This window comes from Cylas formicarius, unplaced genomic scaffold, assembly GCF_029955315.1.
Source record: "Cylas formicarius isolate icCylForm1 unplaced genomic scaffold, icCylForm1.1 PGA_scaffold_2__14_contigs__length_35257938, whole genome shotgun sequence".
Taxonomy (NCBI): Eukaryota; Metazoa; Arthropoda; class Insecta; order Coleoptera; family Brentidae; genus Cylas; species Cylas formicarius.
Genome location: NW_026844319.1, coordinates 13219771 through 13243473, shown reverse-complemented (window position 1 = coordinate 13243473; position 23703 = coordinate 13219771). Strand labels below are relative to the sequence as shown.

Below are 23703 nucleotides of genomic sequence, written 5' to 3'. Positions count from 1 at the left end.
ACTGCTGTCTTTCTCTCTCTTTGCCTTTAATCTATGCAAAAGTTTTGTAAATTGGTTAAACCGTAAATAAATAAATAAATAAAAGTGTAACCTAACAGAGCAATTATACATACCAATTTTCATTATTATTTTTTATATTGCCCTGTAGTATGCAAACTGCGACCTGAAGTCCCAATATTTTCACACAAACGTGAATAATACGTTGAGCGATCTTTTAGACTCACCCTGTAGAAAAAAGTTAGAAAGTCCATCTGTTTTCCAAAAAATGAGAAGAGAGACCTTAAAATTCAGTTTATGTTTTTTAATTTAATGGTCTTTATTGACTGTGAATTAAATTTTCGTGATGATTAAAGAATAAGAAACTTGTTTCATTAAACATTAACATCTTTTCCTTTAGTTTTATAGATTTTTTAAAAAAGTAAGCACAAATACAAATGTTTTATATGCAAAAAACGCACACTACAAACTTAAAATACTTACAATATAAAATGATAAAATAAAATAAGCAAATGAACATCTTAAAAATCATAACAACCTCTTTAACTCGCGTATTTGCATATTAAAGTTTGACCCACAACAGGTCAAAGGTTGCCCAAACCGGATTTAAAGGAATCCTTCAGTGGGAATACACATAATAAATTACACAATTTATCCAAGAATTTGGACGCATAATAATCAGCCACTTAGCAGCATCAGCACTTTGCAAGATGTTTACCAATTACTCATGATCCTACTCAACTGTTTCTGACATTTCATAACTATTTACGCAAGACGACAGCAATGTGTTACCCACATACAGAGTGCCTCGCAGTTGATGAAATTTTGTAACTTAGCTATTTCATCCCCATCTATCCAACCAAAAGCAGCGACAACTTTGAATTTTTTAATGAGACCACTGTAACTTTCTGATTATCAAGTAAAATATTACCTTATACGTTAGAAGTTTTTAAGATAATAAATATTTTCCATATTTTCCTATTGTTTGCTATAAAGAATCCTTTGCAGCTTCGAAGAAGACAAGGGTTTGGAATATTTGGTTTTGATATATACGCACACTCTTTTTTTTAATCATATCGTATTAACAGTAAATGGCATGTTTGGTATAATGATTTAAATTCTGTAGGGTACACTACTGTTGCAGTCATAAACGGCTTTTCTGTCCCACATTGTTTCGAAAACAGCCTGAAACCTCACTTTTTCCTGCAGATATAAACCTAAACCCCCTCCTTGTGCTTGATTTCGAGCAGGTCTTTCTTCTTGATTGCAAATAGATTTCAGACAATCTGAAAATAGAACAGATTACAAACACATTGGCATATTTAAAGAACATTAATATATTTACTAAGATCTAGAAAAGCTTAGAATACGTTACATATGAGGGATAATACAATTAGAATCTACAATAGAGATTAACAGCAAATGGCCCTAGCAGCCGATGCTGTAGATTGGGGGTGTTTTAGTGGGTAAACCTGGATTGCACCACCCTCCGGGGAGTCCCACACTCCCCTGCACTCACCGCGCGGGGCGTCCATAATGGATTTCACCTCCAACTCCCTCAAAAAAAAAGACAAAAAAAATAAAAATAATAATAATAATAAAGTACTTCATTTTTAATAACTAAATAGTTACAGTAACAATGATTAAAATAAAAGATACTTTCTTTTTCTCGGACGTTTTTCCTATTAGTTCACATTGTTGGTTCTTCCCTAGCTACCGCAGTACAAGCGTTTCCTTTTTTTTTTTCTTGTTATTTTTAGGGTTTCTGTATTATATTCTATTTTCATAGTTTTTTGTTATTTTTTCAATCGTCATTTAAAAATGCCTCTCAAATATTTTTTGTTTGTTGTTAAGAAGCATTGTTCAGGATTTGCATGTTCTCCCTTCTGTCATTGGTGAAATGTTATCGGTTTTTTAATCGGCAGGAAAAAATACCTTTGTAAATGATTGTTGCACCGAAAAAATAAATGTTGCACAAAAATGCGAGGTTCAGTTCGACACATGCTGTAATGCCATTAAACAAAATATTCCTTTTAGAAAGGTGCTGAATAACAAAATGGCAAAGTTTGTCCAGTTCCGCACCACAAATGTCTGAGGCTATAGCAAATAGATAATACTATTACACCAAAGATATACAAATTGTCGATAATTACTTAAATAAGTACGTAAATATGAGAAGCTTCAATTTTTAAAATGTACTGAAATTTATTACACTCGGAACTTAAAGTACGAGTAACATTTTTTGCTCTCACTGTAATCCGAAATATTTTTAAAAGATAACCAGCTGTCAAAAAGTGCTGCACTTGTATCTTCATCATGATCCCAGCTATTTTTCGCAGACTACTGTAGTTTGGAATAAATCATGATTGGGAGCAGGGTGAGGTGTAATTAACCTTAAATTGAAGTTATGAATGTAGGTATAGAACTTTAAGTTGCAATAAAATAACGATGGATTATTCGATTGACATGAATTTTATTTATCCGAAAGATAATCTTGTGGTATTACATTTTAAATATGATTTCTGGCATATGACCGCCACGGCTGGCGCGGATGTAGTCCAATCTGGACGTCCAATTTTCGAAGACTTTTTTCAACATTTGTGGCCGTATATGGACAATAACACGGCGAATGTTGTCTTCCAATTGGTCAAGCATTTGTGGCTTATCCGCATAGACCAATGACTTTACATAGCCCCACAGAAAGTAGTCTAGCGGTGTTAAATCATAAGATCTTGGAGGCCAATTCACAGTTCCAAAACGTGAAATTAGGAGGTCACCAAACGTGTCTTTCAATAAATCGATTGTGGCACGAGCTGTGTGACATGTTGCGCCTTCTTGTTGAAACCACATCTCCTGGACATCATGGTTATTCAATTCAGGAATGAAAGAGTTAGTAATCATAGCTCTATACCGATCACCATTGACTGTAACGTTCTGGCCATCATCGTTTTTGAAGAAGTACGGACCAATGATTCCACCAACCCATAAAGCGCACCAAACAGTCAGTTTTTCTGGATGTAACGGTGTTTCTACATACACTTAGGATTAGCTTCGCTCCAAATGCGGCAGTTTTGTTTGTTGACGTAGCCATTCAATCAGAAGTGCGCTTCATCGCTAAACAAAATTCGCTTATGAAAATCGGGAACAACGGCAATCTCGTTTTGGGCCCATTAGACGAATCTACGCCTTACTTGATGATCGTTTGGCTTCAATTCTTGCACGAGTTGGATTTTGTAAGCACGTAAACCAAGATCCTTCCGCAAAATCTTCCATAAAGTGGATGGACACAGATCCAATTCCTGTGCTCCATGGCGGATGGACTCATTCGGGTCTTCCTCAATGCTACGCTCTACATCAGCAATAGCTTCTTCTGTACGCACTGTACGGTGTCTCTGGGGATGCGAGTTATCAATAAGAGTAAACGTGGTGCAAAAACGTTCCATGGTTAATCGAATTAACTGCTCTGTTGGACGATTTTGTCGACGATAAAATGGACGTAGTACGCGATACGTATTCCGCACAGAACCATTATTTTCGAAATAAAATTGCTTTATTTGCAAGCGTTGTTCAGGCGTGGTTCTGTCTATTCATGATGAATTGCCAAACCAAACTGAGAATAAATCACTTGAGAGCTGTTAAATCGGTCGCCATCTTGAACAGTAATGCCAACTTAAAGTTCTATACATCGAAAACACCCATTATTACAAGTAAGATTTTAATTCGCATTATTAAGCGGCGATTAGTGACATATCTAGGTAGAGATCCCCCCCCCCCCAACAAAACATACAGATTTTGAGAAGGGCAAACGCACCAGAGAGCAGATTCTTATTGGAAGGGAAAATGTTAGATGTTCTAAACCGAGAACAATAAATGTGGTCTTATGATAAATGCTAAAAAACCAAAATTATCATAATCGACCGTTAAAACACCAACAATCGACAGATGCCCTCTGCAAAGATTTCAAATTGTTCACCATTTCATGTACCTGGTCTCGCATATTATTAACACAGGTTCAAATGAGAGTGACATCCGAAAGTGAATTTCTAAAAGTGCAACGATTCGACTACCCAGATCTATTACGATAAACACTAAAGCGAAACTAGTTCAATATTTAATTTTCTCCATCATCCGATATGGGGCTGAAACATGAATGATTAAAGCAGCAGACACTGGAGTCGCATGCTTCGACTTCCACGAACGGCTCACAGTCTGAGCAAGACTGTGAGTAAGAGAACTGAACATCCGTAATAGACCACCACCTCTTCCACCTTCGCGAGAAGAGACGACAACAATATGGAGGTGCTGATAGTTTTTGGAAACACAAAAAGACGAAAGTCTAGAGGCCGCTCACCAACTCGATGGACTGATCAGATCCAAAAGGCCACCAGCACTTCCTTCTACAATCCTGTAGATATAGTCTAGGATCGAAGTCAATGGAGGGAGATAACGGTACAAGTTGTTAGTGATCACGATACCCAGTAATGAGACAACGACCAGAGAGAGAGGTGCGGACAGAGCAATTTTAGAGCGTATGCCGCTCGTATGTTCCAATTAATATGTTCTCTTATAAGACCAAGACCAATTCTCGTTTTCTAGAATTACCAACATGTTTTATATTTTATATTATGCGCCAGTTTTACCAATCGTCCTGTTGGCTTCTTCAGAGCTTAACTGAAACTGGTTTGCATTCTACTCCGTGCCTGCTTATTATACTATCTGAGGGGGCCGAAGTTAACCAAGGGAAATGAATATTGCCTCATATAACTGATTCCTATATTGGTAAAAAATAAAGACCTGAGTCGCGGATAAAATTTTTCTTTGGCATGCAAGAATTTTGAACTGCTCATGAGTTTAGTTGTCTTAGTTTTAAGGCGCTTTCATGTTCTTTTAGCTCATATGTTTCGTCCGGTCTCCAATATATGTTTTGCCGCTTTGGAATTTTGCCTTTTATGGAAAGAAAATGTTGACAGATTATTGGGCAGGTGATAGATCTGGTTTTAAAAATTTATTTCTCAAGAACTTCTGATATGCGGTCAGTCATTCTGAGGAAGGACCACAGTGGGAAGTGTGGGATTGCTTTCGATTTCATTTTCTTTAAGAGGCTGTGGTGAAGTCTATTCTGAAATGCAACGCATGATATTTCTAATGTGGAAATTATTTGAGACAAGGTCAGATATTGTGTGTCTTAGGTGGATTCCATTCGAGATAGTTTTACGGTTCTGTAAACAAAAGAGTTGTGATCATAACCGATGATTTTTGGGGCGAATAGTAATGTGACAATGCATTAAGTTGTCGGTCCGTGTGAATAGGTTTTCTGAAAACTAACCCAATGTTAGTTCTGATTTTCTATTAATAATAATATCCAAGAATGGGAGATTATTATTAGCTTCTAATTCGATGCTAAAGAGTATGTTAGCCTTTAAATGGTGAAGAAAATCACAGAAAGATTCTTGACTATGAGACAAATTTACAAAAGTATCATCAACCTTAGAGTTTCCATAGTTTTGGTTTTAGATGAAAAAGGTCGAGAGCTTTCGTCTCAAAAGCTTCCATACATATATTTTCTATTACTGGTGATAATAGAGAAGCCATAGCTTTATCCGATATTTGTTCATAAATTTGACAGTTACAAAAAATATATTTTGCAAAGAAGTATTTTTCGATTAAGATGAGAATATTTGATTCCAGATACTCTACGTCGAAACTAACCAGACCATTCTTTTTCGATTAATGACCAACAGACGCAGAAGGAATGCGGAGACCTTGTCAATAGTGATGGAACTTTTTTTGAAAAATCGATATTACTTTTGTTTCTTTCAAAGACGATAACTGATTTTGCAGAACTAAATTGTTTTAATATTATTCGATTTCATTTTTTATTAATATTAAAATATTCAACTATTGATTTGCATAATTACATACTTGTCCGCAGCAAAATACATTAAGTCAACCTCTCGTACACTCAGTATGCGATGTGTCACAGGAAATCTCACGCGGTCCGCGCGATGTCAATATATACATTCGAAACGTTTAAACAAATAATGGAAATAGCACTTAAAGGAAGGTTGCGAGCTAAACGTACAGATATTGATACAACAGACGCGAAATTTATGACACATTATAAACATCTTATCTCACATAAGATAGGAATTTTACAATACAATACACGGAGATATTATTTTAGTTGTGCCACGCCGGTCCGTCCACACGCGAGCTATGCATTTTTCCGCGATTTACAGTGTCGCGTGTGCACTAGTGTTGGTTTGGTGCGTGGAAAATATCACCAGCGGCGAGGTTAAGTGCGACACTTACGTAGACATCACCGACGGCGTCAAATCAGGCCCGAATATTACTAAAGACGGCTTGATTTACACGGAAAACGATTACTTCGTCGATAATAACGTTATTAAAGGATGCATTTGTCGCGTTTCTTCTTGCGTGCGAAAGTGTTGTGCCGCAAACGAATCCATAGCGTCGAACACCAACTCCACCTGCGTTGACGTCTCGTTGACGCCAAACGCGAGTAGCGACTTGGACAACGTTTTCCCGGACGTAGCTCTGTTTCACATTATATCGGCGCCAGCGAGAGACATCTGCGTCGAAACTTCCTACAAAATTCTTCTGGATTACGAGGAGTCCAGTTTGGTGATTAATCACTCGGGATACCTGCAATGGGATGAACTTTTCTATCCGTACACTGAGTACTGCCTAGCCAACCTCGAACATCGCCTGGTCGCGTTGATCTGTGTCGTGCAAGATGTTTCTATGAACGCGTTAATATATTGTATCGGTGAGTACCTAGCATCAAAAGAATAATATTCAGTTTGTCCAGAAATTAGTGCGCCAAACTATAACAGCCCATTCTACGTCCAAAATAAATCCTAGTTTTTGTAACGGAGCCACGTGCCTTAAAAAGAATGAACCTGAAAATGGTGGATCGTTCGGTTGATCTCAGGAACAAGAAAGGCCTACAAGAAATTATCATTATGACAGACGCTAAACAGAATGGCCGAAACTCGTCAAATATCACTTCTATTTCTGATATGATGTTTCTTTCTATCGACATTTTTCTATAAATTATTATGAAAAGAAAAAATTTCGCCGTTATTTTCCAGTTTCGTGACGCAGGAATATGAATTTTCAGCTAAGTAAGCTAAAACCTCGTCATTATCTAGAAGTACAGAATTTAAAACCCCAAGATTTTTGCCAATGGAATCTGAACAATTAAGATATTTTGGAAATACGAACTTTCTATACAGGTTTTTTATAAATATTTGACAAATATCATAAGTACTACCTGAATAGGTGCCTTTATTTTACCAAATATATTAAATACTTACTTAAATTTCCTAACAAATGAACTGGTCGTAACAACTCACTTTGAGTAGGGTGTAAGAAACTGGTTAGGTGAAAATTTGGCAATAGTAGAGGTGGTCCAGTAAATTGATCAGTTCGGCCGCCTGACTTAAAATTACAAGATTATCTACGGGGTAATGTGTAATTCTATTTATGCCACAGAAGTAGAGAGCTTCCAAATTATTCATTCTCAAAATGTTAAAATAAAATCGCGACTATGGAGTCAAACTAACTGGAATGTGTTTAAAAATATAAATACTATTCGCAAATCTTCTGGATTCCTCCTGTCCCTGTTGTTGATGAATGGAACTTGCCGACGTTCCGCCAATCATGATGTTGGCTTCTTCAGAACTTAACTGAAACTGGCTCGCATCCTACTCAGTACCTACTTATATATTATTTGATGCGGAGCTAAAGGGGGAACATGAACATGACGGATGACTGATTCCCATACTGGTGAAAGGTAAAGACCTCGTCAAGAGTCACGGTTAAGGTTTTTTGGTTGCTTATAGATTTCTATAGATTCTCGGATTTTTGGTTGGTAGAAGAATTGATGCATGGATGCATTCATTGATTTCTTTCCAAGTTTTCCACAATATCTTCTTACTCATACGTGGAATAAAACCATCCTGTTCATTTCAGTCATTATTTTGTCGATGGTCGGTATAAATTCTTCTCAACTATTTTCGCAACTCGAAATATTGATTTTTGATGAATGAAATATTGATCCGTGTTTGTACAACAAATTCAAACACACGTCAGTTTCAAGAACGAACTTCAAGAAGTAACTGTAATTCGAATTTTAAACATGGTAAAGTAGGTATACTACTTGTGTAGTTACCTGCCACTCTCGGGGCCCTTGATAATCATCATAGGTACAATACTACTTCTACGTCTATCTATACAGCTAATATCACTATGTTTTACGGTTCAATAATTATTTATAACTCTCTGGCATTAATAATACTTTTGACAGGAACACAGATGTGACGAACATTGAATAAAAAACTCTGTAAATACTGTGTACCTAATGGAAACGTCAACTGTCAAATTTTTCCGAGTTTGTCCAAAACTTTTACCTCTGTTTTCTTAGTCCGAGCTCTCATATCGTCCTCCTTATTGCTGGGAAACCCTCAAAGAGGTTCAACGGCCAATGTATAGACTATTTCACGGTGAGATTATTACTTTGCCCATACTGCACTACACCACACCAGAATAGCAAAACATGCTTGGAAATAGAAATATCCAGGCTCACCTGAATGGTAAAACCAGTCCCATTTATAGGATCAACGACGCGTCCAGTAGGGCTCCGTGCCTGCTCCTGTTCTTTTTAACATTTACAACTCGAGTTCCAGGTCTCAAAAAAATTTATTTACGCACACGACATAGCTCTTTCTTGGCAAACGTCTGATTTTATCACAGGCTCCATTTGAGTAGGTTAGATGAATTCTTCCGCAAATGAATGATGCTAGAGTCATGAAAACAACCGCAATGGTTCTCACATATTTCGTTACGGCAGACAGTTGCCCTGCCTGTAGAAACAGTGACCACACCGCCTTACTGACGCTCGCCTTAATAGTGCGATGAGAACTATAACGGGCAATTCAGAAGTACTCCAGTTCAATGGCTACGAAATAGCTATCAAATATCAATCCCAATCACTTGAAGAGAAAGTCTACCCAGGTCAGACGACCTGGTTTAGAAATTAGAATCAAACGTCTTAAGTCCAGATAACTCCCATGGTTATTGGATCAACAACTAATAGTTGCTAATGTCAACTCTCGGGATTTCTGGCAAGATATCCCAGACACACATCAGCTGACCTTGACGGCCCTAACTATGAGTATGGACACTGCACATACTCCCTTTCATATTACAGCAGAATGCCCACTAAGACAGAGCTCCCATCCACGAAGCTGACCGAGCTATAAAATTTACTGTTGCTGTTTTTTTTTCACTATCATTTAGTCTGTGTTTTATATACAGTGTGTCCAAGATGAGGAAGGATATCTATCATGGGGATATTGGAAACCATAAGAGAGAGAAAGATGGTTAAATTATTATTATCGTTTTTATTTTTTTCTAATGTTATTCAAAGATATATAAAAAATAAAAGATGACTTACTCGTTGCTATCTTTTAAACTCTACAACTTTTGTTTCGGTGAAATCATCATCGAGATTATTTTTTCATATGGTCCGTGAAAAAGACACACCATATATTAAATATATGTATTACGAATACAACGATGCACTACACAATATGATTCAATATCGTTTAAATCACAAAAATGAGTTTTTATTAAAATTTCAATGTTTTGGTGTAGTGGGCGCTGACATGATGGCGTTGAGAAAATGTCAAGATAATTTTGTTAACATATCGGTATATGCCGTTTTTTAATATTGTTGTTGCGTTGTTTTGCCGTTGATTTTTTTTTTGTTATACAAAATGGAATACACAGAATGAAAAATTGCATGCTATGGTAACGTCGTTGAATTTAAATAACTACTCTGCGAGAAGACAATCCAGTACAAACAAACAAAAGATTCATTGCAAATCTTAAGCCGTATGGTGCGTTTATGAAACTAGTTTTATCTAAAAATAAACGCTGGAATTAAGAAACAGTAAATAATGTATTGTTAGTCGTTACTGAAAAGCCGGAAACATCCGTTAGAAAAATAGAACCGACAACTGAAATCACTAAATCTACTGCTCAATTTATTTTGTGAAAACAAAAATTTCACTCGTTCAATTTTAGAATTTGTCAAGCGCTCAGGCCTGGTGATGAAGAAAGGCGAAGAAAATTTTACGAATGGTATACTAGCGAGTGCCAGAGAGATTAAAACTTTCCCCATAAGATAATTTGTTCGAACAAAAGTACAGTAACAAATAAGGGAATTTTTAACCGACAAAAGGCTCATTATTGGGCAAGAGAGTGCACCGAATATACAGAAATCAACACATTTATTTGGCCCTTTTTATAATGGTTCTCTTAACGCTGAGTGATACCGCAACATCCTAGAGCACGACACTGAAGAAGCTCTGAACAACTCACCGCTTGCAAAAGTTGAAAGCTCTTGGTATCAACAGTCACACATGCCTTAATCGAGCGCGAGTATTTATCGGACAGATTTCTCGAAAAATGGATAAGTACCAGTTAAAGAGTTTGGTGGCCCCCTCGTTCGTCGGACTTCACTCCACTCGATTTTCTAATTTATTTATTTATTATGGGGATATTACAAAAATTGTGTTTACCAGTGAGTTTTTGAGAATAAGGATTAGCTGAGAAGACTAGTTCTTGAATCCTTTCAATACGTTACAACTGATATGTTAAGAAAGGTTTTAAATTCACAGTTACAAGATGTTATTTCTATGAAAATAATGGGTACTTGTTTGAATATTCTTTATAATTTAATTTTGTTTTTGTAGCAAATCTTTTTAAGTTTTTTTTTGTTTAATAAATGAATCATTTCATCTTTCTTTTTTGTTATTTGTCAATCCAAACTACACCGAGACATTGAAAATTTAACAAAAACATTTTTTTATGATTCAAACAATGTAAAATCATATTATGTCATACATTTTGTATTCGTAATAAAAAAACGCTATTTTGTAGAGCCCAAAAGTGATACTAGAAAAAAAGAAAAACGAAATAGACAAATTTCGTTTTTTCAGGGTATCTTGGCAAGTGATGGGAATTTTTTATTTTACTCAACAACACCTATAAATTTTGTCATTTTTTAAAATTTAACCATCTTACAATATCCCAATGAGAGACATCTTTATCTTAGTCACACTGTATATCGGCTGATCTAAATTAAGTATTCATCATTAGTAAGGTTGTTATGAGTAGAGATAAAAAGTCAATTAAATTAGCAAACACTGATTATGATGATGAAAAGAGAAGGAGTTTAGGAAGAATAAATAGTCTTTTTAAATAGGACACCTAATATATTTTTTAGTCTAAAATTCGTAAATCACAAACAGAACAAAAAAGGTCGTAAGTAATATTAGAATAAAATTGAAAATAATCGAATTATTACCATTCATTTAGACTAGACGTTTGCTGTTATTGTTTTATTTTTCGTCTCCTTTTTTTAGTAAAAACGGTTTCATTATTTCTAAACATTCGATAAAGGCGCAGAAAATATTGTTCAAAGAAGGCTGTGCAAAATAACGACAGCCCTGCCAAATATAAAACTAGTTATCAAAAACTCAGTTTTAATTTATTAATTATTAGTATTGTTATATCAATTATTTAAATTAATTTTACTGTACGGTACTGTACTGTACTGTTACTCTAAAATGGATTTTACATATAAAGAAAAGTACGATATGTTTCAATGTTATTTGCGTTTTTGCAAAAGGAAGGTGACGGAAAAATGTTATTATAAGTGAAGACGTGGAAATAAGTGTTCTTGGATATTTTGAAGCATATCGTGACAATTCTACTCGAGACATAGTCAAAGACTCAAACTTATCTTTTAATACTGTCCAAAGGATTTTAAAAAAACAACAAATTTTGCAGCCAAACCATAAATAATTTTTGGTATATTTTGTGAACTGACGAATCAAATTTTTCAAATTCTGTATTTTATAATCATAAAAATAATCATTATTGCTCAAGAGAAAATTTATTGCTAGTAGCTCCCCGAGATTGACAAGTTCGTTTCAGCTTTAACATTTGGTGCCGTATAATTGATTCTCGCATTGTTGGTCTATATTTTTACGATGGCGCGCTGAACGGTGAGCGACACATTGCCATTATTACTGAAATTCTGGGTGGTTTGACCTCATAAATTAGCAGAATCTCCATTTCCAATAAGATGGCGCACCAGCTCATAACTTCGGAGGCACATATCATTTTTTGACAACTATTTTCAACAAAAAATGGATTGCTAGAAATGATCTTATTCCTTGCTATACGTCCTTGCTATACGTCACCAGATATAACCCCACTTGATTTTTAAAAGACAAAATTTATGAGGGAAGACCAACACGTGGACGTGTTAAAGGCTAAAATAAAAGAAAAAATAAACCAGATAGGTGTAGAAAAATGATAAAGACAATTTACTCAATAAAAAAGCGTGTTCAAAAAATCTGTTAAATTGCGAGTTACTGTTTTTGAACACCTTTTAAAATTACTTTAACAGTTAGTCAGAAATTAATTTGATTTTTCAGTTATTTTCTATTTTCTATAACAGTAAAAGGCAAATGGAGTTTTATTTAGCATCCACTCATAGCCTTTTTGTCTAAAGGAGAAACGTGCTGATAATTTACAATTTTAGAATCATATTGCATATGACTTTTTTTGTTCTGTTGGTAGTAGTACGAACGTTAGAGTCAAAAATATAGAGGATGTTTCATTTTAAAAAATTAATTTTTCCGCATTTTTCCTAAACCAAACATTCAATTGTATTTCTGTTTTCACCATCGCAATCAATGGAAAAAATGCTACTAATTTGCTAATTTAACCGACTCATAACAAAGTTACCAATGATGAAAACTTAATTTAGATCACCCTGTATACATAGCTCAGTCGTTTGACTGTAAGTTTTGTGTTTTTGCTCTTTTTCTTTGTTGATTTGTGTTTGAACAGTGCTCTGTATGTACCATACGAAATATGGTTTTGGTTTTACATCGCAATTTCCTCGAATCTCGCAAATTGGCTAAATAATCGAAAGCCTTTATCAGTAAGATGGTCGATATCTAATCTGACAAATGAAAAGTGACTGATCGTCTCAAGCAGTACTAAAAAACGTCGACCAGGATGAAGTTGATTGCGATTTCCGTTGGACTGATTTCATTCGGAATCCTCGGGCTGGCGTTCTCAGAAAACGAACAAGACTGCGACATCGCCGTAGACATATCGGACGGCGCAACAGATAGTAATAATAATATAATCAAAAACGGAATCACTTACACCCCAAACGACTACCGCGTAAATGATACCGGAGTTTTCGGTTGCGTGTGTAAAATTCGTCAATGTGTTGCGCAGTGTTGCGGCGCGGGCCAAATTTTAGACACGACAACGGCGGGCGGTACAAAATGCGTGACGGCGGCGAAAAGCGCGCGAAACACCTCGAACGTGACATTTTTCCACCTCTTCCGGGCGCCGGATAAGAAAATATGTTCCGAGGAAAGCCTCAGCGTTAAGCTAGACCCCGAAGAACACGATTTTGACATCGAAACCGATGGACGTCTGAGTTGGAAGGGGGCGTCATACCACTATCAGGACTATTGCCTCACCCAGGAAGGTGACACTACGGTCGCCATAGTATGTGTCGTGCCGGAGATAACGACTGAAACGAAAATACACTGCCTGGGTTAGTTAGTTAGGTCTTTTTATAGATATAAGAAAGTGGCCAATTGCTTTTGAATGGGATTATCCAAGGGTGGTCATTAACATACAATGCAACAAGATTATTACCTAAAGTTTCGGATTTTAAATTCAGGTAAAATTGTGGTCCGTAATAGAAAATAATTTTATACCTATGTGTGTTTAATATTCTTTGGTTTGGTATACTACTTAGTTTAAGTTTATTAGTAATCATTCTTATTTCGTGTGTAATACAGCGAGTGAAACGTGTGCGAATTATGCAAAAATATGTGCGAGTCTAGTGTATCTCAAGAGATGCTCCCGCCCAAATGTAGAAAACACTCTCTATTGAGACTAAGGAAGCTATAAACAATGTTTGTTTGACTCTCATTGAACGTGGTGCCAGCAACCAAGCATCTTTAGAAGAAACGGCCACATTGACGAAAATTCCAACATCAACTGAAAAAAAGAAGCAATGCTGACATTTTCTCGAGTGTAGATGTAAGTGATCAAGATATAATACGGCGTAAAATTTACCAGTTATACGAGGAACAAAGCGTGCCTACATTAGGAGGCTTGAAAAAGATGAAACCGGTGTTAAATGTGGCAGAAATACCTTATGGAAGTATATTCAACACATGGGTTTTAGATTTAAAAAAAAATGACAAAAGGCAAGTTTTAATGGAATCTTTTAGAATTAGGAAATGGCGAGTGGAATATCTAAAAAAAAATAGGATTTACAGAGAACAACAAAGGCCAATTATTTACTTGGACGAAACCTGGTTCGACACCTATGATACCCCGGAAAAGGGTTGGGTTGACTCAACTCAAAGTGTAAAACAAATGCGCCATCAAAAAGAGATTAAAGAATAACTATTTTGCATGCTGGCTCTAAAGATAGTTGGATTCCAAATGGACTTTCTCTGTCTGCGAAAAATATTAAAGATTCTTCTCTGGATTACCATGAAGACACCACCGCTGATTTATTTGAACGTTGGTTTAAAAACAAACTAGTTCCAAACATTCCTCCTAATAGCGTAATTGTAATACGGACAATGCAAGTTATCACAGTAGATAGTTGACTAAAACCCCTTCCTCATGTGACACAAAAGCAACAATCCAAAACTACATGTATAATAACGACATTTATTTTCACGAAAATTATACCAAAAAGCAATTAATTGAGGTTCTACAAAGCTTGAACCTACAAAAGGAATACGTCTGTGATAATTATGCAAAAAATCGAGGGCATACAGTTTTAAGTCATCCACCTTACCACTGTATATTTGATCCCATTGAACATGTTTGGCACCAACTGAAATCTGCCATTCGTCCTAACAATGTTTTTCCCCGTGTTAACTCCAATGTCCTCAAACTTATAGAAACCGAAGTTTTTAACATCCCTCCACAAAGTTGGGCCAATTCTGTTAAATATATTGAAAAAGCAGAACAATCGTATATCCATATTGCAAATAATATAGAACAAATAATAATTAGAACAGGCGATGATAGCGATCGTGATACTGATATATTATGTGAATAATTTTAAGTAATTTAAGTAGGTAATAAAAATAATTTGTAATTTTATTTTAGATTTAAACATAAATACATACATAAATAAATAATTAAATTCTAAGCAAAGTACGGACCTGTTCGGCTATATTTCATTCTTACAGCTTTCCCGGGTCTTTCCTTAATTCGTATCAGTTAGTCACTTTCTTATGTCTATGAACAGACTTTACCCAAGTAAATGTTTATTTATTCATGTATTAGTATATTCGGGATAATTTTTAATACACTGCTTTTGGATTTCTCTGATGCAGTTTAAACACCTGCCGGTGGAGTGGATTGCAATTGCATCACGGATGACCAAATCCCAAAGAGAGATGTTATTAAGGTGTTTGATGATTTCGATAGATTCTCGAACGTAAACTGTGAAAGAGATAGTTCAGTTCTTTCTGAATTACCCCAGCTCCATAAAATACACCACCACTTATGTAAAATTTCCATAAATACATTTTTGAAACATTCGGATATTGCAAATATACGAAATATTTTAAAAAATATGAAAAAAGAAAGAATATTATGTATAAAAATCTAATTTTCGACAGGCAAGTAACATCTTCTTGGCAGTCTTCTTCCTCAAAATCTTCCATACTATCGGGAAAAAAAATTGATCTATCTCCCTTTTCTATTTTCCTCAGCAAGTTTTCATTATGGGAAACATAGAGTAGCTTAGAGGCTCCGTCGTCAGTAAGCCGGTTTCTTTTTTGTGAATGAAATAACTAACTAAAAACCAAAAACGTGCTCTGGCAGCCGAAGATCATCATTCGTGAACCTACTTGTGATAATGAAGATGAAGAACACAGTCCTTTTCACCAGAAGACTGAGTTATCAAAACTACTTTTCCATATGAAGTTAGTACCAAATAACTTGCCACTTCTGCAACGGTAGTCTGCTATTTCATCGTGCTCCTTTATTTTGAGTTAATTTTTTGATATATTAAATATGCATTGTAAGGTAGAAAGAATTTCTCTTTTCTCTTCTCGTGCCAATAGGTTCAAAATTGAAGACCAGCTAGTTTTTACGGGCGATTGCATGGCACCTGCATATACATAACAAATTGAGATCATGAGAAAAGCAACCATATGAAATCACATTGTTCCCTTAGTATGATTCCAGCAACTTGCATATTTTTTGCAGTATTTAAAACGTATTTTTCAATTATGTTTCCCATTTCTTCCGCTATTATACAATTAATGACTCCTTGGTTTCGTATATTGATCACGCTCTGCAGACCCACAATTTCACTTTCATTGATTGTAGCTTCAACTTACTTAATTAATTCTGCATCTAAATTTGTGTTCTACAGTTTATACCTACTTGGTAGTGCAAAACATGGACCAATCATTCAGTGTTTCAAAGGGTGGACAACGGATAGTAACTGGAGTATATGCTTATCTCTTATATGCTTTTCTCACATTTTTCTATTTAAATTACTGCAGAGGCAATGCAATGCTAATCGGAAAAAAAAATTCATTCAGCGTAGGTCTGGAAACGATTAGTTATACAAGGATTTTATTTACATTGTAGCGGGGTTTGATATAAATCACAACCCGTCACACGACACATTCGTGTTTAATCAAATTTATGTTAGAAACAAAATAAAACCTTACATGAAACAGTTTTCTATTTAAAATTGGTACATAAATACGACATTATATTTAGTATATTATCATCATTATATATAGGGTATATATAGGGTAACATCAGTAGCACATTGGTAACATAAGAGGAATCTTATTAGCTAACCTTTCATTTTAGCCATGTATGGAGTTTTCAGTGCCAATATAGCGCAGATATACCTTTTTGTACAGAATGCTTGTTCTCTGTTAATTTGACAACAGTTTTTTTAAAAGATTTTTTCTACCTCCTAAACATTTTTAGTCTCAAATGACAATCACGACACTTGTATAATATACTATTATCTACTCACTCACTCATTTTAAAAGTTAACTTATTAAACACTTATTCGCGTTAGGAGCAATCAAGTGTGTTCGGAATTTTAACGTTTGTCGGTTGTTATGGTTTTGGGTGTGTCACACAGTGTGGTAATCTTGCTGTTTGCTAACGTTCGTAGAAAAAGTACAGTATACAACAAGTTGGTAAACTATTTCACATACTCGTTTATAAAACTTATAAAACTATACTCTATATAAAACTTATAAAACTATTAACTAATTGTATTATCTAAACAAAAAATAGTGATGACAACTTATTTAATTTTCATCTTCCCAGGACTCCGGATATCGTAGCAATAAAATTGTTGAAATTTAACCAACAACATTATTTTAAAGCAAATACCTCTTGCATTTTATAACTGTTTGATTTTGAATATTTTATTCTGCTAGGCACGATAATTAACTGAACTTTTATGTCAAAATGGGGGGTGCGGAAAACATGTGTACAATATCGCCAAATATATCATTTTATTTAACACCCTGTTCGACTTTTCGACTAACCTAAGCATAGCTGAAATAGCTGAATCAAAATATTTTTACTCAAAATCAAACCTTTTCTATTTTAATAAAATAATAATAATAATAATAACAAAAATTGAATATACCAGTTAGTACTGAACTTCATTCGACAATAAGATGATGCTGATTAAATAAACTTCATTTTCTTTACAATAAATATGAACATGACGAAAAGGCGAATGCGCCGGTAGAAATGAGGACTTAGTTGTAACAGTTATACCCACCTACATATGAGTTAAGTAAGGTGAATTTTACTTCCTAATATAAAAAATGCATAATGACATAGCTGGAAAACACAATTATTATCTCATTTTTATAAGTATATTTTTAAATAAAATGTACAATAAAATGATTATTATTCGATCTAATCCTAAAACCAGTAAAAAATATTAAAAAAAAAACAAAAAGTAATTTGTATACAGGATGTTTTTATTTTCTTCCAGATACATTAAGACCATTTTGAATTTAGCGGAAAATTCTATATATATATTTCACATATAATATCCTATATCTAAGTCATACCGTTTCTCCATATTTTGAATTTAATGTGACAATTGCAGGTCTAAATATATCTATCGATTTCAGACCTAATGCCTTTACTATGTAGTCTGTGTAGATATTTTAAAAAATAACTATACACAGGGTAGTCAAAAACTAATTTAAACCAAAAAATGGTTGTCTTTTTATGCAAATTTAGTGTTGTATTTAGCATTTAAAAAAATTGGACAAAAAGTTGAACACTAAGGAAACTTGCCGTTGCTCGATAATTTTTTATAAATCGTATAAGTCATATCTGTTATTTGTGTATATATTTATTATTAACAATGGAACAAAATTTAATAAAAACATTAGGACATTTGCTGAAACATATCCAGATTAATCGAAACGTCAATGAGTAAATCGCAAAAAGAAGTATGTACCCCGTAATTCCTTTAATTACTTATAAGCATTCGGAATTCCTCGGAATTTTTCTCGAATTCCTTAGAACTCTTCTAGAATTGTAGAACTTGAACTCTTGTGTGCCTTACTCGACGACAAGTTTAAAAAAATCTCATCTTTATATATTTTATCTGAATATTGCAAATAATCTTTTCAATTTGTTTTTATTTGCTTTTACTATTTTCTTTATTATATATTTTAAAAAAAGTTGTACAAACACGAGATCATTTGTTAATTAAAATAACAATAAAAAATGTGCAAGTTCGGTGGCATAAAGCCGTCAAATGTTGATTTCCGAGACCAAAACAGATACGTTTTTCTAGTGCTCGATTGCTTTTCTTTTTCGCCATGCCGACAACTTTATACAAAAAACAAATAAACATGAGGCATTTCTACTTGAAAATAATGATTTTTTCTTTTAAATATTTAAAGTTACTTTTTGACCATCCTGTAATTATATTTGTTAGACCTGTACCTGACCTGTGACTTCTGACATAAAATTCAAATTCAAAAAAGAGCACACTATATAAAATGAGAAAGTTGTCACTTGTATGATATTTTGAAAGTATAAGTGAACATTTTTTATATTTTAAAAGCTCCGAGTTAAGGTGTCATTATATAATTAACGGACCACCCGGTGCCAATGGTAATAAAATAGTTAATTACCTACATTTAAATCATTGGACGTGTTCCCTATATTTTATTATAAATATCCACGACTGTATCCGTAGACTATTAAAATTCAATAAATTTCTATTACGACTTGCTATTATGATCCGTCATATTTATTTGTTATTCTATTCTATTAGTTTCACATCTTTATAGTCGCCATAAAATGAAATAGAAATTAGATAAACTTAACTGCTTTGGTGGTATGGTCTGTTCATAGATATAAGAAAGTGACCAATTGCTTTTGAATGGGACTATCCAAGGGTGGTCATTAACATACAATGCAACAAGATTATTACCTAAAGTTTCGGAATTTAAATTCAGGTAAAATTGTGGTCCGTAATAGAAAATAATTTTATACCTACCTGTGTTTAATATTCTTTGGTTTGGTATACTTCTAGTTTAAGTTTATTAGTAATCATTCTTATTTCGTGTGTAAGGAAGTTATAAACAATGTTTATTTGACTCTCATTGAACGTGGTGTCAGCAAGCAAGCATCTTTAGAAGAACTGTATGGAAAATTGTGAATAATCCCATTTAAGCAAGGAAAAAAAGAAGCGATGCTACACATTTTCTCGAATGTAGATGAAAGTGATCAAGATATAATACGGCATAGTAAAATTTACCAGTTATACGAGGAACAAAGCGTGCCTACATTAGATATCTTAAATAGGAGGCTTGAAAAAGATGTAACCGGTGTTAAATGTGACAGAACTACCTTATAGAAGTGTATTCAACACATGGGTTTCATATTTAAAAAAATTGACAAAAGGCAAGTTTTAATGGAATCTTTTAAGATTCGGAAATGGCGACTGGAATATCTAGCAAAAATTAGGATTTACAGAGAACAATAAAGGCCAATTATTTACTTGAATGAAACCTGATTCGACACTTATGATACCCTGGAAAAGGGTTGGGTTGACTCAACTGATAACTGTAAAACAAACGCGCGATCAAAAAGAGGTAAAAGAATAACTATTTTGCATGCTGGCTCTAAAGATGGTTGGATTCTAAATGGACTCTCTGTCTGTGAAAAATATTAAAGATTCTTCTCTGGATTGTCATGAAGACACCACCGCGGATTTATTTGAAAGTTGGTTTAAAAACAAACTAGTTCCAAACATTCCTCCTAATAGCGTAACTGTAATGGACAATGCAAGTTATCACAGTAGACAGTTGACTAAGACCCCTTCCTCATGTGACACAAAAGCAACAATCCAAAACTACATGTATAATAACGACATTTATTTTCACGAAGATTATACCAAAAAGCAATTAATTGAGGTTCTACAAAGCTTGAACCCACAAAAAGAATACGTCTGTGATAATTATGCAAAAAGCTAGGGCATACAGTTTTAAGGCTTCCACCTTACCACTGTATATTTAATCCCATTGAACATGTTTGGCACCAATTGAAATCTGCCATTCGTCGTAACAATGTTTTTCCCCGTGTTAACTCCAATGTCCATAAACTTATAGAAACCGAAGTTTTTAACATCCGTCCACAAAGTTGGGTAAATTCTGTTAAACATATAGAAAAAGCAGAACAATCGTGTATCCATATTGCAAATAATATAGAACAAATAATAATTACAACAGGTGATGATAGCGATAGTGATACTGATATATTATGTATATAATATTCATTAATAAAAATAATTATTTTAGATTTAAACATAAATACATAAATAAATATTGTTTAGTATCTTTCCTAACATAACCCCAAATAATTAAATTCTAAGCAAAATACGGACCTGTTCGGCCATATTTTATTCTTACAGCTTGCCCGGCTCTTTCCTTAATTCGTATCAGTTAGCCACTTTCTTATATCTATGAACAGACTTTACATCCGTCGTCCAACCCCACTCCAGGTTATTCGCGTAATTTTTACAGAATTAGCAAAGCATATTTCGTTTGATCAAAATTATAGGCCACCTCGATTACACATTTCTTGTACCCTATAATTGTAAAAACATGTGTCTCTCTATATTTGTCTTTATTATGTCATTATGGAATCGTCTTGTTTATCTACTATAAACTTCTTGCCATACGTTACTAAAATAGAAACACTCGATCATCTTGGGACCATTCGCGAGAATTTTTTATTATCAGTTTGTTTATTAAATTAGTCATAAGACGCTAATGGCGCAGCAAATAACATTAAGTCAGTGAAAACGCGTGCCACAGACGTGTAATATTATATAGTGTCAACACGATTTAATTAAGGATTAAATGGTTCGATCGAGTAGTCAAGATCCCACATTTTCTTCTCTTCTTTAATGACATGCTGGACTACTTTTCGCTAGTTCTTTGGTGCCGCTTCCTCAATAGTTTGATCAAACATTAGCTTAAATTTTTCATTTGCATCCACATAAATTCTATAAGAATTAGTTCGCAGCGATATGGCGGCACAGCTACTTTTTCTGCAATATCTTCCATGGTCTATATCATAAAATGATGTTTGTGAAAATTTGCTGTATGTAATTGCTCCTACGTTTTCAAATATATTATTTCAAGATATTTGATAATTTTACCAAAAAAGTCTTCAAAATCATGTCCCCGTGATAAACTCCATGGAATGACTGAAAGGTTAGCAAACTTTATTAAATCCCTCTTCGCTTCCAATATGGACGAATGTGAGTTTTGGTTAGTTTAAGTTAATGTAAAACCATCTTAAAGTTGATTCGTTTATTTATTTTCCTATTTATTTACTTATTGACAAATGGGTAACTAAATTATTCCTAAGATTAACACTGCTAAGTGGATGCATCAGACATCCAGTATTTGATTAAGTTGTCGCAAGAACTCTTTTTTGGAGCCAAAAAGATCCGGAACATTAAACTGATTAGCAAAAGTATTGGTTCCGGAAATCCATTACACCACAACAAAGGAAACTGCGGAATACCAACGATTTGTGGAAAATATTAAGGAAAATATGCGGAACAATTTTATTATATTTATTTATTACTGTCTATATGGAGGATGTTCTCGGTTAAAACAGTACTTAACACTACAAGAACAACAACACCAGCCAACAAAAAACGCCCTCCTCAAAATTTGAATTGAGGACAGCTTATGGTGAATTGCTGCCAAAAGCCAAAACTGTGTTTAGAATTTTCTGTAAAATCCACAGTACATATTCAACAAAAAATAATGCACATCAGTAAGATTTTAATTACCAAAACAACCATTTTGGTGAACTCGTTTATGGCCATAATAAACTAGAAAATCATGGTACTACTTTGGTCGGATTAATTTTAAAACATTATTTTAAATTTATTCCATGAAACCACGAAATTATTAGATTAATTAAAACAATAAAATATAATAAGAAGAATCAACGTAAAACTAACTTTATTTAGATGTGAATAAGAAAAAAGAAACTTTGCTCAATTTAATTTTTAAAACAAAAAGTGTACAAATAAAAGATTTTTTTTTATTAAGCTCGATGCTTTTTTCTATACAATATCATGACGCAGTTTTTTTTTTCATCACTTATGTTTTAAAAAAACTTTTATGAGTGGTGAGAAAATATTAAATTTTGCTTCATTTCAGGAGGCAATTACATTTTCATTTTTATTCTACAATTGTATTTATGGATGAGTTGTTGGGTCTCCCCCCTGAACTTCCGTTTAGTTTAGTTTAATGTCCTTGCACCTTAATACCCGTTAACAGAAAGAAAGAAAAAGAGTTTGGCTAATAGTGGTTATATTTTTGTTATACTACTATATAAGCTTTAATGATGAAAAACATTCTAAGTAACCGGAGCATCAACATTTAATTAAAACTAAAACTTACAAAGTGCCGCACATTGATGGAAGAAATGGAAAGACACTTACGGGGACTCTCTTAAAGAAACTCCAAGCTATTGAGATGTGTGGATACCGCAGATTGCTGCACATAAATTGAACTGATAAGGTCAGTTCTATATCGCTTAAACCAACAACCCGAAATAGTCAAAATGACAAAAACCAGAAAGCTAGAATATTTTGCACATGTAATGATCGATATAATATCTTACACTGAATTATCAAAGGAAAATAAAAGACAGAAGGGGAGCTGGACGCAGACGAGTATCCTAGCTCCGGAACTTATAGGAATAGCTTCAAAAATCAAACGAAGCACTATTCAGAGACGCTGTCAGGATAGCCAATATAATTACTAATGTTAAATGAGGAGATGGTAGCAAAAGAAGAAGATTAACTTTCATCAATCCACATCGCATCAAGTTAAAAGATGTTCTTCAGTTCTCATTACTGCTTACAATTCCATCGCCTTTCAGTTAAAGTGTCTTTTAAAGTGGCCTAGAAAAGTTTTCTAGTTATTAACGAAATAACTATAGTCCTGGCCAAACTCCATTATAATCTTATTTAGGGTGGGTATT

General features: G+C 34.1%; 1 protein-coding gene across 7 annotated transcripts in view; it reads left to right on the top strand.

Moving 5' to 3' along the window:
- LOC132698795 (G-protein coupled receptor Mth2-like) overlaps positions 1-23703 on the top strand; it is a 125444-nt gene that overhangs the window by 55765 nt on the left and 45976 nt on the right. For 3 of the 7 annotated variants that reach the window (XM_060665072.1, XM_060665077.1, XM_060665080.1), the window contains exon 1: positions 6070-6787. The exons of the other annotated variants lie outside the window; for them this stretch is intronic. In XM_060665072.1, the coding sequence (XP_060521055.1) occupies positions 6214-6787 (574 nt within the window). In that variant the 5' untranslated portion in view covers positions 6070-6213. Of the gene's footprint in view, positions 1-6069; positions 6788-23703 lie in introns of those variants that run through there. 7 annotated transcript variants of the gene reach the window in all.